The 21,772-nt window shown below is 44.6% G+C and overlaps 2 protein-coding genes across 2 annotated transcripts in view; one reads left to right on the top strand and one right to left on the bottom strand.

The window, feature by feature from the left end:
- Nucleotides 1–328: 328 nt before the first annotated feature.
- On the top strand, nt 329–9,883 carry Homez (homeobox and leucine zipper encoding). The gene is made up of 2 exons (XM_036199338.1): nt 329–480; nt 7,179–9,883. The coding sequence occupies exon 2, from the start codon at nt 7,196–7,198 to the stop codon at nt 8,744–8,746; it is 1,551 nt and encodes a 516-aa protein (XP_036055231.1). The 5' UTR covers nt 329–480; nt 7,179–7,195; the 3' UTR covers nt 8,747–9,883.
- Nucleotides 9,884–11,585: 1,702 nt separating this feature from the next.
- The window catches only part of Rnf212b (ring finger protein 212B), a 40,254-nt gene continuing 30,067 nt past the window's right edge, over nt 11,586–21,772 (bottom strand). Inside the window, exons 11-14 of the mRNA XM_036199339.1 lie at nt 20,722–20,761; nt 20,018–20,112; nt 18,711–18,772; nt 11,586–11,817 (exon numbers count right to left, since the gene is read on the bottom strand). Coding sequence (XP_036055232.1) covers nt 11,755–11,817; nt 18,711–18,772; nt 20,018–20,112; nt 20,722–20,761 — 260 coding nt within the window. The 3' untranslated portion in view covers nt 11,586–11,754. The remainder of the gene's footprint in view (nt 11,818–18,710; nt 18,773–20,017; nt 20,113–20,721; nt 20,762–21,772) is intronic.

Genomic DNA, 21,772 nt, shown 5'->3' with positions numbered 1-21,772 from the left:
TCTCGTTACGGCGGCCGCAACTGGCGGCGGTTGGGTTCCAGTGTGAGGCTGGGAGGGTATTTTAAAAGGGCTTCCTTGGGGCGGGGGCAGGCAGGCCAGGAGACAACTCAGCAAGGGCCACAGGGTGCAGAGATGCGCTGCACGCGCGGGACCTGGAAGACGGCTTCCCTGCCCTGGGCGCGCACGGTGACCGCTTAGGCCCGCGGAGCCAATCGCGGACTTGGGCCGAGGCGGGCGCAGCCAATGGCCGGTCCAGCGCGCTGTGCCGGGGCCCGCGCACCAATCCGGACCTCGGCCTCCACCGCTCGCTTCAGGGGCGGGGCCAGCGGCGGTCCTGGGCTGCGCGCTGCTTGCGTGCCGGGAGCCCGTCGTCCCGCAGCCCCTGTCCCTCTTGGATACCCTGTCCTCTCCTCTTCCCCTTTCCCGCCCCGGCCCACGGTGCGAGGCTGGGAGCCGCCGCCCGGGCCGCGCCGCGCCGCGGTGAGTTGACCGACCCCCCAGCCCCTGGGCCTGCCTCCCGGCTGGTGCGACGCCTCAACCCCCAGAGCCCCATCCTCGTGGGGGGAGGAGAACCCTCCGTTGGAAGTCGTCGGGTTCTGTCCCCCTCTCCCCTCCCTCCCCTGGACTTTGGAGTCTGTTGTAGCCCGGGGAGGCTAAGGAGTGTGTGGAGGGGGATGGGAAAATGGTAAAGACGGGGTCGGGACGCCCTCCGCGAGGATGCAGGTTCGCCTGCCTCCGGGGGCTCACCGCTCCAACTGCAGCAACTTTTTTGTTCTCCGACCCAGTCCCGGGCCCTTCAGACTGCCTCCCAGGTCTTCCCCATGCCCATGACTACCTCCTGGCGACCTCAACACGCATATGCAACCGGATCTTACTTCTGGGGAGCAATGCCATTTGGGAATGAAAGATTTAAAAGAAACGGGCCCCCCGACTCTCGTGCCCCTCCGTACTGAGACCGCCAACCAGGAAATGAAAAGTCCTCACTGGTTCCCGGTGTTACGCCCCTATCTCAGACTTGTAAACTGGAAGAAAACTCAAGCTTGAGGCTTGCTTGAAAATCAGTGTGGGCCTAGATCGATGTTGTGTCCGAGCCTTTGGGTCACTTGTTTGAAGTCCACTTATAGCTATAGTTAAGCCAGAAATCTAAAAATTAATTACATGCACTAACTTACACTTTACAATTGGAAGTAGATTTCACCAGTCTTTGGTGTTTTGTTTAATCTCTTTTCTAGTATTAACTGCACCCTGAGAACTTTTTAAAGTTTAATCAGATGGGAATGGGGGGGGAGGGTGGCCTTGTAAGTTTCCCAGGTAATTCTACTACGCCACTCTACATGAGAGCTACTCACTTTGATCATGTGTTATTTCCAGTTTGGCATTCTTCAAAGTGAATCGAGATTGGACACTTGGAAGCCACCTGAATGGAGCGTACTCATTTCAATCTACAGTTGCCTTGCCCACTCCTAACTGGGCAGGGTTTAATGCATATTCTTGAATTAGTCTTTCCAAAGCATTCAATTTTTTTGTTTATCTAGTTTTACTCCGTAACTCAGGCTGGCCTCAAATTTGTGATCTTCCTGAGTTGGCTTGGCCTCTTGAGGTGACTTAGTTTTCATATTTTAATAGGTTTTCATGATGTTTAATTAATATTATACAAATACCCAGAAATGGGCAGCTGCATAGGGGAATAAACAGTTGAAGAAGCACACTGTTGCACGCACACAGACAACTGAATAAAGCCAGAGTGCTGCACTAGAGAATAGCCGACCTTGGGTACTCAGGACACCATGGGGTATTAGTCATGTAATCTGTGAACCATTTAGCACCTTTACCACCCCAACTGGTGCCGCAGATACCCTCTTCCAGACAGTCTTAATTCTTGACTCGTACACTTACATTTGTTCACATTAACTGATGGTTCATTTTTACATTTTACATTAAGATACCACACTGCCTTCAGAAGCCTTATAAGGCAGAGATTCTGAAGCTGGCTTCTTGGCAGTGACCTCTGAGTGCAAATGTGAATGTTATTAGAGATATTGTAATCTTTTAAGTCATAATTTTCTGAAAGTCTGCCACTTTTAACAAATGTATGATCAGGAGCCCATGGAAGCTAGAGGGCCCTAGATCCCCTGAAACTGGAGTTAAAGGTGGACAGATGGTTATGAATCATGTCAATATGGGTGCTAGGAACTGAACCTGTGCTTAGCCATATCTCCAGCCCAGAGGGTCTGTAATTTTTATCTGATTCCAATAGAAGTTCATAATCTTAAAAAGTTCAGAAGCACATAAGCTAAACATCACAAAACTCCTTAAGGCCCTTAACATTGTACTACCCAGACACACCTTAGGCAGTACTTCAGATCTTATGTGAATAAAGATTTAGGGAAGAGCAGGATCATATCTAGTTTTCCACCTCGTCTTCTATTTTAGTACAAGTCTATGTTCAAACAGAATATTCTAAAGTCCTATTTTTCCCTACCAGTGAATGGGCATCTAAACTGCAAGTTTAGGCTGCTCATCCTTTCCATCTGGCTGGGGATGTTAGAAGTTAAAGGGGGGAAGAATGTTGAATATAGTTTTTTGCTTGTTTTCGAGATCAGGGTTTCTCTGTGTAGCTTTGGAGCCTGTCTTGGATCTCACTCTGTAGACCACCATCACCTGGCTGAGTATAGTTTTTAAATAAATGACTAAGCAGAATACTACATTTGGCCGGGCGGTGGTGGTGCATGCCTGTAATCCCAGCACTCGGGAGAAAGAGCCAGATGGATCTTTGTGAGTTCGAGGCCAGCCTGTGCTACAGAGTGAGTTCCAGGACAGGCTCCAAAGCTACCCAGAGAAACCCTGTCTCGAAAAATCAAAAATAAATAAATTAATAATAAAAATAAAAAAATAAAAATACTACATTTGGCATCTGTAATAAGGGTGCAGGTGTGCTTATGCATAATGGATAGACCACCACCATCTCTGCCCCAGGTAGAAACCCTCTAGTTTTAATTCGATTTCTCTGCCCAGTCCAAAATGGAGGCACAAGGATGTGAGGGCGATCTGGCTGCGACATCTGTCACCCCATTGATCGCCAGGGTTGATTCGGCTGATCTGGCTGGCTAGGCGGGTGTCCCCTTCCTCCCTCACCGCTCCATGTGCGTCCCTCCCGAAGCTGCGCACTTGGTCGAAGAGGACGACCTTCCCCGAATAGAGGAGGACCGGTCTTGGGTCAAGGGAATACGAGTAGCTGCGCTCCCCTGCTAGAACCTCCAAACAAGCTCTCAAAATGGAGGCACAAGAATATTGACAGTTGTAGTTGTGGAGTCCATCCTACTTGTCATTTTTGTTGTTTTGGTTTTTTTGAGACCTGGTCTCTCTATATAGCCCTCACTGTCCTGGAACTCACTTTGTAGACCAGGCTGGCCACAAACTCAAGAGATCCACCTGCCTCTGCCTCCCGAGTGTTGGGATTAAAGGCGTGCGTTATGCCTGGCCCCCTATTTGTCATTCTTATGAGCCATCCTGGTTACAGTATGCTCCTAATTAAAAAACAGATTCTTCCAGAGGATTACCAGCAATACAGCTGTGTCCTGTAATAAAACAACATTCTAGTCAGCCGTAGTGATGCATGCCTTTAATCCCAGCACTCGGGAGGCAGAGGCCAGCTTGGTCTACTATAGAAGGAGTACCAGGACAGTCAGAGCGACACAGAGAAACCCTGTCTCAAAATAATAATAATAGCCAGGTGGTGGTGGTGCACACCCGTAATCCCAGCACTCCGGAGGCAGAGGCAGGTGGATTTCTGTGAGTTCAAGGCCAGCCTGGTCTACAGAGCTAGTCCAGGACAGACTCCAAAGCTACAGAGAAACCCTGTCTCGAAAAACCAAAAATAAAATAATAAAATAAAAAATAAAAATAAAAGCCAGCATTCTGTTTCAGGAATCCTACAACCTGTGTATTATGAAAACCAGATAGAGACTATACAATAAGATGTTGTATTAGTGCGCATTGTACTGCAGTAATCCAGTTTGTGCTGTGAGAAGGATAGCAGACCTCATGAATAAGATGCTGCTTGAGACATACCTCATAGTCTTCTGTCAGCTCTCTTCACAATGACTAGACAATTTCTTGGCTACAACTTCTGGGAGTTGGTTCTCTCTTTCCACCATGTGTCCTAGGAATCAAACTCAGGTTGTAGGCTCTGTTGAAAGTGTCTTTATCCCTGTAAGACTTATCTGTGGCCCTGTTTTTTATTTTTTTATTTTACATATATGGGTATTGTCTGTACACCACATGCATGCAATGCCCACAGAAGCCAGAAGAGGGCATCGGGTCCTCTGGGACTGGAATTACTTATGACAATAACATGCCCTTTGGCTGTTCGAACTGAACCTCGGGTTCTCTGGAAGAGCAGCAAGGTGCTCTTAAGCACCAAGTCTTCTCTCCAGCCCTATTTTTTTTCCAAAGCAGCAAAATTCATTCTGAAATTGTATCCAAATCCCAAAATATAGAATATAAAATCATGAGGGCTAGTGCTGTATAGCTCAGTGGTAAAGTGCTTGCCTACTAGAAGATAGACTTCCTGGGTAGGTACCACTTTTTTCTGATAAGAAACTAGGCCTTGGATAAAATAACCTGGCTAAGGACAAACAGCATTCTGAGATCAGAGAGGCTGCTGATATTTCAAATCTGCGATACCCCACACCTCCCATCTCTAAAAGCTGCTGTTTCGGAGTGTATTCTGCCTGGCATACAGTAGATGTTTGGTGACAATATGTAACATGCTATTCATGCAATATTCTTTACATAGGAGGCAGACGGAACAGCGGGTCATTAGGGTTTCAGTGACTTACCCAATTTCTCAGAGCTAGCCGCAAAGTAGCAGGAACTAAGAATTCATAAGCTGCTTCCATGTAGACCTGTCTCATCTCTTGTAAAGCACCCTTCAAGTATATTGCTTTAGCATCTGCATGGACTCAGGTCTCTTAGATTTGAGTGTTAAAAGCTATGGCAAACAAGCTGGGTAGTTGTGGCGCACACTTTTAATCCCAGCACTCAGGAGGCAAAGCCAGGCGGATCTCTGTGAGTTCGAGGCCAGCCTGTTCTACAGAGTGAAATCCAGAGAAGGTGCCAACACTACACAGAGAAACCCTGTCTCACAAAACCAACCCCCCCCCCCCCCAAAAAGTATGGCAAACAAACAGGAAAATGATTGTGAAGTTTGTAATCCTAAAGCCTCTAGAGGGGGCTGGCTCAGCAGTTAAGAACACTTCTTGCTCTTGCAGAGGACCTGGGTTCCATTCCCAGCACCCAAATGGCAGCTCACAACCAACTGTAACTCCAGTCCCAGGGGATCTGATGCTTTCTTCTGACCTTTGTGGGCACCAAACACACACGTCATACATACATGCATACAGATAAAACATTCATAAAATAAAATCTAATTAAAAAAAATTTTTTTAGCGATTAAAGTAAATAAAGCCCCCAGGGTTTGACCTCTTAGTGTTACAGCACTTGCCTAGCCTGGAGGTCCCCAAAGAAAGTGAAAACAGGAACCCCTGATACACTACCCTTTGTGGACCTGAAATTTGTTTTCTCAATCAGTAGTAGCATTCACACGGGAATCTTTTTTTTTTTTTTAAACGATGTATTTATTTATTATGTATACAGCATGTATGACTGTAGGCCAGAAGGGGGCACCAAATCTCATTACAGATGGTTGTGAGCCACCATGTGGGTGCTGGGAATTGAATCAGGACCTCTGGAAGAGCAGTCAGTGCTCTTAACCTCTGACCATCTCTCCAGCCCCCCACGGGAATCTTATCCTATCCTAAACAAACCAGAAGTAATATAAACACGAATGGGATTCCTCCAGGAGTAAAGCACGACGTGTTAAAGCATCTCTAATGCCTAAGGAGGAAGCAGAATGAAAATGTTTACATAATATTCTGGGAACTAGCTTCAAAGGCGTTGAGGAATGAATAGGTCCCCTCGGCCAGAACTCTGGGAGCAGTGCTGCTGCTGGCGAGCCTGCAGGAGCTAGCCTTAGTGGTTAATGGACTGTGGAGTGGGCTGTTAGTGGGGGGCAGGGCTCATCTCTGGGCTCTCTAGAGGGTCTGAGCTGTAAGAGGAGACTTGGAGAAGGGAAAACTTTTGTTAAGTTGACTTGAGGGAGGAAACTTCCCACTCAAAAAGACCCAACCCAGGGGGAGAAAGCTCTCTTTATCACAAGATCCTGGCCTCAAAGTCTTCCTACTCGGGTAGGGGAAAAAAATCCATCTAGAGATTAGGGCTTTAAAGTACTATGAATGCAGCTTCCTGTTCACAGAACTCACTCCCATTACCAAGAAAGGAGGCAAGTGGGGGTGGGGGGGCATGAGGCTAGGCAGAGTACCCCCACTCTGTTTCCTTGTTGGCTTTTTGTTTGTATTCGTTGAGACAGGATTAAGTAGTTTAGGCTGTCCTTGAACTCCTGGACTCCTAGTCTTGGCTAACCTCCAGGTGCAGGTTGCAAGTCTACATTCCCATGCCTGACTAACCTCCAGGTGCCAGGTTGAAGGTCTACACTTCCATGCATGACTAACCTCCAGGTGCCAGGTTGAAGGTCTACACTTCCATGCATGACTAACCTCCAGGTGCCAGGTTGAAGGTCTACACTTCCATGCATGACTAACCTCCAGGTGCCAGGTTGAAGGTCTACACTTCCATGCTGATTTGATGGCTTGGTTTCCTGTCTGTGTTCTGGGAGTAATCCAAGATCGTTAGGCACTAAAGAGCAGTCATTCTGAGATGACTGCATTGCTGCATTCTGGTTTTTGTGGTTTAGTATTCTGTCTGTGAGTACTGTTCCGTGAACTTCAAGGGGAGAGTGAGTGATAGCTTTCAGAAGCAAATTGAATTGGAAAGGTAAAGGCTTTGGGGGTATAACATTTTCGCTTAGCCTCTAAAGACTGAATTTTATCATGTGACTTGGGGGCATTTTTATCCCAACTTCTGTGGACTCTGTGAAAGAACCAGGAATTATGGCAGATTCTGATGACTTGACAGGATTGTGAAAATCGAGAAATGACTGAAGCATTTTAGGAGCAGTACATGATTCAAATAGAAAATTGTTTGGTGTCTAGCAATTTGGTAAAAATTAAAAGATGGGCCAGAAGAGCCTCGGTGATGGACTGTTTTTCTTCTTACAGCTGTCTCTGAAGGGCACATGCCAGAGCACACCATGCCTCCTAGTAAAGATGCCAGCAGTTTTAACAGCTTGGCAGCAGGGCTCATCTGCCTCCCTCCAATCTCTGAGGAGCTACAGCTTGTGTGGACTCAAGCAGCACAGACCAGTGAGCTGGATGGAAATGAACACCTGCTACAGACCTTCAGCTACTTCCCCTACCCAAGCCTGGCAGACATTGCACTCCTCTGCCTGCGGTATGGGCTGCAGATGGAGAAGGTAAAGACCTGGTTCATGGCCCAACGCCTCCGCTGTGGCATTAGCTGGTCATCTGAGGAGATAGAGGAGACTCGAGCCCGAGTGGTGTACCACCGAGATCAGCTCCATTTCAAGTCTCTTCTCTCTTTCACGCATCATGCGGTGTGGCCCCCACAGGAGAGACCTCCAGTGCCCTCTCCAGAGCAGGTTGCCTTTGAACTGTGTCCTCCGGCTCTTAGTGAGCCCACCCAGATGAAAGGATTGAAGGTTGAGCCTGAGGAACCCTCTCAGGTACCACAGTTGCCACAGAGTCACCAGAAAGTGAAGGAATTTCTGATGACAGGCAGCAGAGCATTCCCCCACCCATCAGATTTTCGTCAGGATCTTCAGATCAGTGGACTCTCTAAGGAGCATGCAGAAAGGGGTTCCGACCAGTCATGTGGAGGGACTGCTTCCTGGAATCAGCCCACAGCTGTCCATCAGCCGTGTGCTGGGGATAAGCCCCCATCGATCTCATTACTTGTCAGTGGTTGTAAGGAGGAGTCAGCACCTAGTGGGACACCTCCATCTCCCTCTTTCCAGGTATTGGCTAATGGAACTACTGCCACCCCTAAGCCTCTCCAGCCTGTGGGCTATACCCCACAATCATTCTCGCCCAGTGAGCAGGCACTGTCTCCACAGGTAGAACCACTCTGGCCCCAAAGGCTACGGAATAACTCAGCAAGTAGGGTCGGCCCCACAGAATACCTTTCGCCAGATATGCAACACCAGCGAAAGACTAAGCGCAAAACCAAAGAACAGCTGGCCATCCTCAAATCCTTTTTTCTACAGTGCCAATGGGCACGGCGAGAAGATTACCATAAATTAGAACAGATCACTGGTTTACCTCGCCCTGAGATCATTCAGTGGTTTGGTGATACCCGATATGCCTTGAAGCATGGACAACTGAAATGGTTTCGGGACAATGTAGTACTTGGTACCTCTACTTTTCAAGATCCAGCTATTACTACACCATCAACTCATTCTTTGAAAGAATGGGCCAAGACACCACCTCTGCCAGCCCCACCGCCCCCACCAGACATACGACCTTTAGAGAGGTACTGGGCGGCCCACCAGCAGCTGCAGGAAGCTGATATCCTTAAACTGAGTCAGGCATCAAGACTTAGCACTCAGCAAGTGTTGGATTGGTTTGACTCTCGATTGCCTCAGCCAGCGGAGGTGGTAGTTTGTCTAGATGAAGAGGCGGAGGATGAAGATGAGGATGAAGAACTGCCAGAAGATGGTGAGGAAGAGGAGGAGGAGGAGGAAGATGATGATGATGCCATACAAGACTGAGGGGGTTGAGGAAGAAAAGGGGAGGTCTATTACTGAAAGATAAACCACCTTATTGACCGTTTAAACCTTTTTGAAACACTCGGTCACAAAGAACTAAAACGTTTTGTGTTCATGTGGGCAAGGCAGGATAGTAATTTGACAGTAGACTGGGGAGGTGACCAGGATACAAACTAAGGAGTTGGATCAACAGAAACCCAATTCTCTAGCCTCATGTGGAGAGGGCCAGGGATCTGGGCAAACAATGGCTGGAAAGGGCCCTTGCTCTTCTCTTGTTCTTTCTCGTTAGTACATTTAAGCCTTGTCTCAGCCCCACACCTATGTGGGACCTGGAATGGAGAGTATTGTGATCCAACTTAGGATCTCAGTGCACCCCCAAACCCCACCATCTGTCAGAGCAAACAAGGCTGCTTTGTGCCCGTGCCTGTCTTTCTGAGCACGTGGCCATGCACACTGCAGCTGGGATCTGCACTGTCCCAGCTTTGTCAGATACTTCCTCATACCAGTTAGTTGGGTTTTCCACTCACTCACACAAGCAGAATGCTTTTGCTTCTGACACTGGACCAATCTGCCTTCTACCGTTTTATTTCTATTGTCTCAGGGTAACTCCTTACACAGTTTGTGAAAATTTTTAATAATCAGGTTGTGAATATTCGTATATTTATTGGAAGGGGGAATTAGGGGATTCACCCTTTAAAGCATGTTGAGCCAGGCATGGTGCCTGTGACTACAGCACTTGGCAGGTGTGGCAGGAAATCTAGGAGTTCAAGGCCAGCCTGGACTACATATCAAGTTAAAAGCCAACCTGGACTATGTAAGAGCCTGTCTTGAAACATAACGTCACAGTGTGACAGAGAAGGGTGGTGGGGATGTTACAGGTTTGGATTTACAAACTTGACACCACTTTCTGTCCAGATTGATAAGAGACGGTTTTTTGTTTTGTTTTTTCCTTTTTTGCTACTGGTTCAATTTGTATCTAACAAGAAATGTTTCCCTCTTTATAGGATCTGTCTTGGGGACAGAAGGACCATGGTCTTCTAACTCAATGATGTTCTAGAATAAATGTCAACACTGGGGATCACTGGTAACAATGGGTTAGTCACCTGAAAATAGAGCAAAGCCCCCAATTGCTAAAATAATTAAGGCCAAAAATAAAATTGTTTTTCTTCTACTTGCTTCTCTTCTCCACTTCACCACACCTATGGTTTAAAGATCTATATGTATACACACACACACACACACACACACGCACGCACGCACACACACACGCACGCACGCACACACGTGCGCACACACACACACACACACACACACACGTATATATATAAAAGCTTGCCTTGAACTCATGGTGAAGCCATGGCTGTTGTTGAACTTCTGATCTTCCTGCTTCCACTTCCCGAGAGGTTATTATAAGTATGTGCCATCATGCCCAGCTTATGCATTATCGGGGATCAAACCCAGGCCTTTGTGTATGATAGGCAGGCACTCTGCCAATGGGCTACAACTATACCCAGCCTGAGTCTAGGGATTCAATGTAGTCAAGTCCATTAACGTCTGATTTAAGGGTGTGTGGCTCAGTGATAGACCTCTTGCCTAGCATGTATGACACCCTAATTTCAAGCCCCAGCACACTTAAATTATTTCTGATTTAGTCTATTATTTTTATTCTTTAAAGATTCAGGACACATTTCGGTAAAGTAAATAAAAATAGAAAACTAGAGGACAGTCAGCATCTGTCAGCACACAACTGGTCCCCAGCAGTCGGACGACAAGATTTATTGATGCTTCAGTAGTGACAGCAGGCTGTAACTCCACTTGCTCATCCCACTGTTCTGGAACCTGTAATGGCAAGAGTTGCAGTGGCCATAAAAGGGTATCTCTTTTATGATTGTTTTCCTCTTTATTAATCTATATACTTTAGTAAGATGGAAATCTATTCTACCTATTGTTCTGACAAAGGAAAATCAAAACATTTCACAGCAACTGGATATAGAATAAACAATGAGTAAAAGCATAATAAGCCGGGCAGCGGTGGCGCACGCCTTTAGTCCCTGCACTCGGAAGGCAGAGAGCTAGGTGGATCTCTGTGAGTTCGAGGCCAGCCTGGTCTATAGAGCGAGATCCAGGACAGGCACCAAAACTACACAGAGAAAAAACAAAAAACAAAAGTATAACAAATTAGGGTAGGGGTTGGGGATTTAGCTCAGTGATAGAGCGTTTGCCTAGCAAGTGCAAGGCTCTGGGTTTGGTCCTCAGCTCTGGAAAAAAAAAAAAAAAAAGAAAAAAAATAAATAAATTAAGGTGTTGCTTATTAACACTGGCAACAGGAAAGCAACGTTCAAAGCTAAAAAGTGAGATTCAGAAATGAACCAGTTTAAGTATATCATCCAGTCTCTCTGCCCCCAAGCATAAAGTCAAGGATTTCTGCAACTTTAGTTTCAAACTAGGAAATGAAAGGCAGTACATATGGGGGAGAGATAATTATCTTCCTGAAGCCCAGTGTAAGACCTAAAAGCATTCTTGAGCATTGATCTAAGATAGAGCCAGTGACCTGAGTTGGATCCTCAGGACAGACATGGTAGAAAGAATTGACTCCCACAAGTTGTCCTCTGACCCCTAACAGGTACATACACAAAACACATTTAGTAAAAAAAATTCAAGGGTTTGAGAGATGGCTCAGCAGTTACGCATGCTTTGTGCTTGTCAAGAAGGCCCAAGCTGGATTCCCCAGCACCCATGTCAGTCAGCTCACAAACTTTTGTCCTTCAAGGGCACATGCACCAAAAGCACCCAGATGCAAGTGGAATACCCTCATTCACACATACACAATATTTTTAAAAAATTTAATGTTTTGAAGAGAAAAAGGAATATAAAGTTCAAGAGAACAAGCTGCAGAATGAAACCAAGAAACTGCAGGTACACATTTTCCAAGCCTATGTCCCCTGGTGAGTACTGGACACTGAAGTCCATCCTTGAGCATTATGCATAGTTCAAACCTGGAAGATGGATGTCTATCTGGAAATGCTCCATTCTTCTCTCCTGGCTAGTCCCATCTGCCTCTGTTGGGAGAATGTCTGTAGCAGCAGAGAACAGATTTGCATGTTATGACAAAACGCAAGTAGGGGTGTTTCCTTTAACGGAACAGAACCAACTGTCATTGCTTCCCCATGATGACTCCTCATGGTATGATGACTAACTTCCAAAACTTTGTTTGTGAGACAGGGTCTCACTGTTCATTTTCCTAGAGCTTGTCTATGTCTTTTCCTATGAGCTTTCCCAGGCTGGCCTTGAACTCACAGAGATCTGCCTGCCTGTTTCCCAAGTACTGGGATTAAAGGTGTGTGCCACCATACCCATCCCAACTAAGATTTGATACATCCTGTATGATGAGGGCTTTGTTGTTACTTAAGAAACTCTAGCAGGGTGGTGGTGGCGCACGCCTTTAATCCCAGCACTTGGGAGGCAGAGGCATACGGATCTCTGAGTTCGAGGCCAGCCTGGTCTACAAAGCTAGTTCCAGGAAAGGCGCAAAGCTACTCAGGAAAACCCTGTCTCGAAAAAAACCAAAAAAAAAAAAAAAAAAAACACACACACACACAAAAAAAAAGAAACTCTAGAATATGTCAGTCCTTTGTGTTAATGTCAAGTATATGGGAAGGCAGGAATATTTGACTATCTTATCAAAAGGCAATTACCAGGAAGGTAGAGATCTTATACCTCTGGGAATGAGGCACTTTTTCAATAATTATTTTTAATTTCTTAGTGTTTTCTTTTTAAAATTTTATGTTTATGGGTGTTTTGCTGCATATGTCTGTGTACCTCTGAACACAGAAGAGAACATCAGAGATGCCCTGAGACCGGAATTACAGAGGGTTGTGATCCACCATGTGGGTACTAGGAATCCAACCCAGATCCTTTGAAAGAGCAGCTAGTACTTTTAAATGCTTAGACATCTCTTTTTTAAAAATTTATTTTTATTTTATGTGCATTGATGTTTTGCCATGGCTGTAAGGTCCTTTAAAACTGGAATTACAGGCAGTTGTGAGCTGCTATGTGGGTGCTGGGAATTGAACCCGGGTCCTCTGGCAGAGCAGTTAGTGCTCCTTCCACTGAGCCATCTCTCCAGCCTGAGTCTTCTCTTTAGTCCTAAAAGGTTTTGTTTTCAAGGATGGACTAGAATAAGGAACCCATCATCCAACATAAAAACAAAACAAAACAAACAAAAAACCCCAACTCATGGCCAATATTTTATATATATATTTTGCCCAAACCCAGGGCCTCAAGTGCTCTACCACTGAGCTAAATCCCCAACCCCTTATTTATACATTCTATTGCCTCTTTCTACTAAATTACACTAAAGCAAAATCTAGATACCATTTAATGTGCTGTCTTAGGGTTCCTATTGCTGTGAGGAGACATGCCCATTGCAACTCTTATAAGGAAAACATTTAATTGGAGTGGCTCACTTACAGTTTTAGAATTTCAGTCCATTCTTGTCAGGGTGGGGAGCACAGCAGCATGCACACAGATGTCATGCTGGCTACATTTTTGGTTTTCAGGGAACAGGAAGTCAACTGTCACACTGAGGGAAGCTTGAGCAAAAGAGACTATCAAAGGTCGCCTCCACAGTGACATTTCCTCCAACAAGGCCACACCACCTAACAATGCCACTCCTCTTTGGGGGTCATTTCCTTTCAGACCACCACATTCTACTCCCTGACCATATCACAGTGCAAAAAAAAAAAAAAACCAAAAACAAATAAACAACAAAAACCAACTATATTCAGTCCAACTTCAAAAGTCCCTATAGTCTATAATACTCTCAAATTTGTTTTAAAGTCCAAAGTCTCTTCTGAGATTTATGCAATCTCTTAACTGTGATATCCCTATAAGTAAAATAATAAAGATCACATACTTCCAACATATTATGACACAGGATATACATTACCATTCCAAAATGCAGGGAAAGGAGTATAGTAAGGAAATACTGGACCAAAGAAGACCAAAAACCAACTGGACAAACTCCAAACTCTGCAACTTTGTGTCTGATGTCAAAATGTTCTTCAGATCTCCCTCCAACTCTGTTCAGCTTTGTTGACTGCAACACACTTCTTTCTCGTGGGCTTGTTCCACTCCCTATTAGCAATTCTCCTTGGCAGGTATCCCATGACTCTGGCATCTCTAATAACTTGGGTTCTCCAACACAATCCAGCCTTCATTTTTACACAACTTCATACAACAGCCTCTTTACTAGGTTTCTATTCAGGGACACCCCCGACATATGCCTGACCTCAGTAGTGTTTTTTCCATAACTCCTTTCTTCTATCTTTAACCCTCTGCTGCTTCCTGGGGCTGGAACATGGCCTCCTTGTTCAATTACATCTTCACCAGCTTTCTGTCATTTACTGCCTAACCTTGGCTATCCTAAAACTTGCTCTGTAGACCAGGCTGGCCTCAGACTCAGATCTGCCAGCCTCTGCCTTCCCAGTGTTGGGATTATAGGTGTGCCCTACCATGCCCAGCTCTTACGCTTTTCTTTAATTTCTTTCCACAAGTTGGAAACTTAGCTGGGTAGGATCTTGCCCTGAGGTCACCACTTCCTTTATTCCATTTCTTAATCCATTTATCTCTTTGAACACAAGATTTAGCTCCATTCCACTTCCTGGTGCTCTTTTTCTCCTCAAAATTTACTTTTTGTAATTTACTCTGTTCAGCTTGCTCCTTTTCACTATAAATCCTCATTTGAGTGACCACTAATATCCACACACTGTCTATACTAGACAGTTTTGAGATTTCTTCCAATGGAATTAATCCAAAACTCTTCACTTTAGCCTCAGGTAGACTCTTTGGACAAGGGTAAAAGGCAACCACTTTCTTCACCAAAATATCACAAGAATGATCTCCGGCCAGGTGTTGGTGGCGCACACCTTTAATCCCAGCACTCGGGAGGCAGAGGCAGGCGGATCTCTGCGAGTTCCAGGCCAGCCTGGTCTACAGAGTGAGTTCCAGGAAAGGCGCAAAGCTACACAGAGAAACCCTGTCTCAAAAAACAAACAAACAAACAAACAAAAAATCTCCAAGCAACATACTAAAATTCTTCTCCTCTGAAACCTCGAGTCGCCCCTCCCCCACTGTCAGCATCTTGTCTTCCATGCTCCTACTAGTTTGCCCCATTAAGCCGTGCTTAAAGCATTCCACTTTCATAACCCAAATTACCAAAGTCCAAATTCCTCCAAACAAGTACATGGTCAGGCAATACCCCAGCAATACCCCAGTCTCTGGTATCAACTTGTTTCAGTTAGGGTTTTTATTGCTGTGAATAGATACCATGTCCACTGTTAACTCTTGGAAGGAAAACATTTAATTGGAGTGGCTTGATCACTGTTTTAGAGGTTAAATCCATTATCATCATGGTGGGGAGCATGGTGGCATGTATGCAGATGTCATGCTGGCTACATTTTGGCTTGCAGGGAATAGGAAATCAACTGTCACACTGAGGGAAGCTTGAACAAAAGGGACCTTAAAGCCTACCGCTGCAGTGACATACTTCCTCCAACAAGGCTACACCTTCTAATAGTGCCACTCCCTTTAGGGGGTCATTTCTTTTCAGACCACCACACTTCCTATCCATAAATTTTTTATTTACATATATATGTGTATGTACTTGCTCTTTGTTGTTGGTTTGTTTTTTGTTTTGTTTTTGTTTTGAGACAGGGTTTCTCTGTAGCTTTGGAGGCTGTCCTGGAACTTGCTTTGTAGCCCAGGCTGGCCTCAAACTCACAGAGATCACCTGCCTCTGCCTCCTGAGTGCTGGGATTACAGGCGTGTGCCGCCACCACCACCTGGCTGTACTTGCTCTTATATGTGTGTAAATACAGACTCATCAGATCTAAAATATTCCTCTGTGTTTAAAGTTTGGGGCATATTGTTGCACACCTTTAATTTCAGCACTTAGGAAGCAGAAGCAGGCAGATCTCTTTGAGTTTGAGGCCAGCATGGTCTACATAGTGAGTTCCAGAACAGCCAGGGCTACAAGTGAGACCCTGTCCCAGAAAAAAACAATAACAAAAAAAACCCCCACAAACTTTAATAGTGCCCAACAGAATAAGATTTCTCAAGTATCTCATAGATGCAGGGTTTTTTATTTTTGAGATAGGGTTTCACATAGCTCAGGTTAGCCTTCAAACTTGTTATGTAGCCTAGGATGATCTTGAGGTCCTGATGCTCCAGCCTTGACCTCTGAAGTGCTGGGATGATAGGTGTGCCACTACACCCAGTTATAAATGAGTTTCTAACAGGATTCAACTTGGGGCCACATATTTATAGGTCTCTTGTATTTCCTTATAGGTTAATCTCTGTTTGTAAGGGTCTATGAGAGGGATAGTGTTGCTTCTTACAGCTCAAACCTCAGGGTTTTTTGGGTGTTTTCTGTTGTTGTTGGTTTTGGGGCAGTTTTGGGTATCTCAGTCTGGCCTTGAGCTCCTAATCTTCCTACTTCTACCTCCTAAATGCTGGGGTCATAGATGTGCTGTCACTATGCTGGGCTCCTAATATCCAAAAAAGAAAAGAAAAACAGCAGTAGCAATAAAAACTTCTTTTCCTGTCCCTTCTTCTTCTCTCCATTGAGCTTGATATGTAGGCAAGGATGCCTTTGGACTTCTGGTCCATCTCCTGGGTGCATGCACCTAGTTTAATGAAGGGCAGGGCATTGAACCCAGGCTTTGTGAATATTGGGCATGTACTCTATCAACTGAGCTACATCCCTAGACTTTTTCTTTCTTTTTGGTTTTTCAAGACAGGGTTTCTCTGTGTGGTTTTGGTGCCTATCCTGGTTCTTGCTCTGTAGATCAGTGTGGTGGTATTGTGTTCCCTGAAATATTGTGCATGCTAATAAACTTATCTGGGGTCAGAGAACAGGACAGCCACAATATTAAACATAGAGGTTAGGCAGTGGTAGCACACGCCTTTAATCCCAGGCCACATTGGAAACAGCCAGGCATGGTGACTCACACCTTTAATCCCAGGGAGTGCCGGCAGAAAGAGAAAGATATATAAGGCGTGAAGACCAGAAACTAGAAGCATTTGGCTGGTTAAGCTTTTAGGCTTTGAGCAGCACAGTTCAGCTGAGACCCATTTGGATGAGGACACAGAGGCTTCTAGTCTGAGGAAACAGAATCAGCTGAGGAACTGGTGAGGTGAGGTAGCTGTGGCTTGTTTTGTCTCTCTTCCAGCGTTCACCCCAATAACTGGCCTCAGGTTTGATTTTATTAATAAGACCTGTAAGATTCATGCTACAGACCAGGCTGGCCTTGAACTCACAGAGATCCGATTGGCTCTGCCTTCTGAGTGCTGGGATTAAAGGTGTGTACCACTGCAGCCTGGCCTGACTTTTTTTTTTTAATTTAAAAAACATTTAATTTACAGCTGGGCGGTGGTGGCGCACGCCTGTAATCGCAGCACTCAGGAGGCAGAGCCAGGCGGATCTCTGAGTTCGAGGCCAGCCTGGTCTACCAAGTGAGCTCCAGGAAAGGCGCAAAGCTACACAGAGAAACCCTGTCTCGAACCCCCCTCCCCCCAAAAAAAAAACATTTAATTTACACACAAAGAAACTGGTTTCATTATTAGGCCTTAATTTCTTTTTATTCTCTTGTTTTAAGGATATCATCTAAGGCCTTGTACATGCCAAGCAAGCACACTTATCATTGGCCTATATCCCTAGTTTGTCTATTCTTTTATTTAAGACAGGTCTCTCTGGCCAACCTGACCTGGATCTTCCTGTGTAAGATGGCCTCAAACTTGTGATCTTCCTATTTCACCTGAAAACCTAGGATTGTAAGTACCTGGCTAATTTTCATTTTTCAGATGGGGTTTTACTAAGGCCTGATACTCATACTATAGCACAGGCTTAGCTTTGAACTTGTGATCCTCCTTTGCCCCAGTTTCTGAGTAGCTGAGGGCTTTAGCCACTAGGACCTACTTAAATTTTGATTTTTTGCTGATAAAATAAAGGGCATCTTAGGGGCACTGGAGAGATGGCTCAGTGATTAAGAGCAGTGACTGCTCTTCCAGAGGTCCTGAGTTCACTTCCCATCAACCACATGGTGGTTCACAACCATCTATATTGGGATCTGATGCCCTCTTCTGGTATAAAGGCATACATGCAGACAGAGTACATATATACATAAAATAAATAAATTTTAAAAAATTAACTTTTTAAAAGGGCATCTTGGATTATGGAAATAAATATATCCCAATTTTACTATGAAGGAACTGTTTCTTGGTTCCTGAGAAACTTTCAGTGAAAATAGCCTCAAAAAAAAAAAAAATCTTAAAACTCAAGACACAAAAGTGGAATTAAAAGGCAAGACTGAAATTATCACTTACTGGATCTCCCTACAAACTTCCACTACACCTTTGTCTTTTGTTGTTTGAATTAGGATTAGTCCCATAAATTCACCTCAAGAAATAAATGCTCTTCCTTGTTCAACCAAAAGATACATTCCATTGAAAAGGAATTTTCATTGCCAGGCTGATAGTGCAGGCCTGTGATCACAGCTGTCTGGGAGACTGCACGGCTAGCCTGGCCAACTCACAAAGATCTGACTTAAAAGTGGAGAATGTCTGGGGATACAGATGACTGGAGAGTACTTGCCTACAATGCACAAGGTACCCAGTACCCAAGACAAAACAAAAACTTTGTTGTGGAACTACTGGAAATGTCTGTGTGCTTTTGGCCAAGACTAGTTACTGTTATGTGACTTAATTTTAGAAAGCACCAAACCAGCAAGCTAGTCTGTCAGTAAGACAGACTCATGAAACGCAAGCATCGGAAAGCACCTGTGTGTCCATGGTGACACCCGTGTCACTCGCCACGGGTTACCTTCTACCATCCAAGGCCTCAGCCTTTAGTGTGAAGGCCTAACTTCAACAGTTCTACATACATCCACGTTAGGCTGCCAGACATCACCTGTAGGACCGGAAGTTGGAAACCAGGAAGATTCTCTGGTGTGGCTCTGCTCTCCCTCTGACCTGAAGGATAGGACAGAATTGTGACAGATAATGTACTTGGGCAGTTTCTCAGTCATGTTACTTGTGGGCCACGATATCTAGTGAGCTCTTAAATACAGAATACTACCTGGAAAGGGAAAGACTATTAAGTAGCTTGGCACAGTGGTATATGCCTGTAATTCCAATATCTGTAAAATCAAGGCAAAAGAATCATGAGTTTGAGATCAACCTGGCCATAGACAGTTCAAGGCCAGCCTGGACTACATGGGAGGACATATATGTATGTATGTATATGTGTATATGTATGTGTATATATGTATATATTTTTAAAAGTACATACCTGTAATCCTGTAATCCCAGCCCTTGGGAGACTAGCCTCAGTTACTATGGGAATTCCAGGCCAGCCTGAGCTAATAAAAGAAACCATGTCTGAAAATAATTAGCTAAGCACTTTGAGAAATGGGCCATCACATCAATTTTCTTTCTTATGCCAACACAGCTATATATGGTGGCATGTGGACAGAACAGTCTGAGGCTGGAGTTTAACTGGAAGTGGAAAGAGGCAGTATAAAAATGTGGATGAGCTACTAACAAGGACAGCAGGGCTGGTAGCAGCAGTACTTTAAAAACAGACACTGGATTTTACAGTCTTTGGAACTGAACTCCCAACATGTTCAATGTGGGATCTAAAAATTCAGAACTCAGTTTTTTACATTTATTATTTATGTGTGTACAAATGCACCAGCACACACATACACAGGAGCCATGGTGCACATATGGATGTCAGAGGACAACTTTGTGGAGTTGGTTTTCTTGCCTTCCATCATACAATTTCCACACCCATAGGTCCTAGGGATCAAACTCATGTCACCAGACTTGGCAGAAAGCCTTTACCTGATGAGCCCTCTTACCAAACCTCAACTGGGATATAAAAAAAAGCCAAACCTGATGGTCTGTGCCTGTAGTTAAAACACTTGGGAGGCAGATGCAGGGCAATCACAGGTTTTTGATAAACCTGGACCTCACTGAAGGTTGAGGCTATCTGACCTGCACAAGACCCTGACTCAGGAAATCTAATTTGTGATTAGGACACATAGGAAGGCCCTAGTCCTGAGTTTCATCCCTAGTTTGAGGACAATATGGAAGAAGCCAGTCTAATCCTCCAAACTGTACATAATAGAATTCAACTGGTGACAGGTTTGTACTATTCAGGCAAAATTCAGACCTTCCCCTCACTGTAAAGGAAACTTGAGGACATTAACTTACCAGAATTGTTGGGAGTAAGGACTCTTGTGTGGCCTGAGTCCCCACTGAGGAACGGTCTAAAAGAAACCCCCTGTCCAGAGGAGGCAGGTGAAGGTCTAAGGAATGGAAATAAAAGCATCAGTAAAGCTAGAATTGCACCATCCCAACTGTAATCCCAGGGGTCTGGATCCACAGAGGCAGGAGGATTGAAACAAGTTCAAGTCCAGGCTGGTCCACATAGTGAGTTCCGGGATAGCCAGGGTTATAGACCAAGACACTGTCTCAAAAACTAATCAACCAACATCAATAACAAAGGTAAACTCAATGGAGGAAAGCTAAAGATAGAAGTATATGTAAAAAGTGAGCTTTTAGGCCAGAGAGGAGAGAAAACCCTGCCTATACCTGGGGAGACAGTGACTTGACTGCACATTATACACAGCACTCTTCTCATAAACTACGGGTTATGAATGCCAGTAGAATAAGCCATCAGACAAGGGACTCTAGGAGTACTGGCAGAATCACTGTGAACACATCCCTAGAAAAGGAAACAAGGCAACTATGTATGGTTGTCCTCGTCTCTGACCCCAGAACTTGGAGGCAGAGGCAGGAGGGTCAGGAGTTCAAGGGCAGTTTCAGCTACATAGTGAGTTGAGGCCAGCCTGAGCTACATGAGACCCTGCCTCAAAAACAAACACACACAAAAAAGTAAGTGCACTATTACTTACCTGTAAGAGAGGCTACGAGTTGAAGCTGGTGAAGGGGTTTCTGGAAAGCATAAATATGAGCCAGTGAGATAATCCAGAAGGGATTTAGGGGCCAGTGTGAAGGAAATGCATCTAAGTTGTTTTTTTTTTTTGTATATATTTTAGGGTTAGGGCTAACGGTAAGTGAAAAAGCTCCTAAGTCACTTAGCAGCACCTCATAAAGGTACTCTCTTCTCTTTATTGAGTGTGGAGGACAGGGCCCGTCTCTGCCTTCAAGTGCTTTAATGTGTGTGTGCTTTCTTTGGCTTCTCCTTTAAGATGGTACTGAAAGTATAGCTAGAAATGAGCATGGAATTGTCTAGGAGACATCAGTTAAAAGAGAGTGACACAGAGCTCCAAAAATGATCCCCAACATCCAAGGCAAGGAGACAGTTTGCAAAATCAGTCAGAATATCATTTCAGAACTCCTTAAATTCTAAAGATTTGGTGGCAATCTGGAAAATGTACATTAATAAAAACAAAAAACTGTGAATGTGAGTAAAAGCAGATACCGTTGTAACCTTTCAACTGTATTCATGTCTCATCAGCTCCATGGTTATCTTTGAAAACCAACAGGCCATAATCATGATGAAAAACAGGTTTGATAGTCACTAGAGGGAAGGAATGGAACTGGAGTTGTTCCAAGCTACCACCTCTATTTATGTGTTATATAGCACAGCTGTGCATATGTGCATGTATATACATGCACATGTGTGTGTGGGCCAGAAGTTGATATCAGGTGCCTTTTTTATTTTCCAACTATTTTATTTTATTTTGGTTTTTTAAACAGGGTTTCTCTGTATAACCTGGAACTCTATGAGTTCCTGGATCTCACTTTGAAGACCAGGCTGGCCTCAAACTCACAGAAATCCGTCTGCCTCTGACTCATGACACTTTTTTTTTGTTTTTTGTTTTGTTTTTTTTTTAAGTTTTTTGAGACAGGGTTTTGCTGTGTAGCCTTAGCACCACCACTGCCTGGCTGGGATTAAAAGTATATGCCACCACACCTAGTCATTACCTTTTTAAATTTTTT

This window comes from Onychomys torridus, chromosome 9 (genome assembly GCF_903995425.1).
Source record: "Onychomys torridus chromosome 9, mOncTor1.1, whole genome shotgun sequence".
Taxonomy (NCBI): Eukaryota; Metazoa; Chordata; class Mammalia; order Rodentia; family Cricetidae; genus Onychomys; species Onychomys torridus.
The sequence above is the reverse complement of the archived record's forward strand: the minus strand, read 5'-3'. Positions and strand labels throughout refer to the sequence as shown.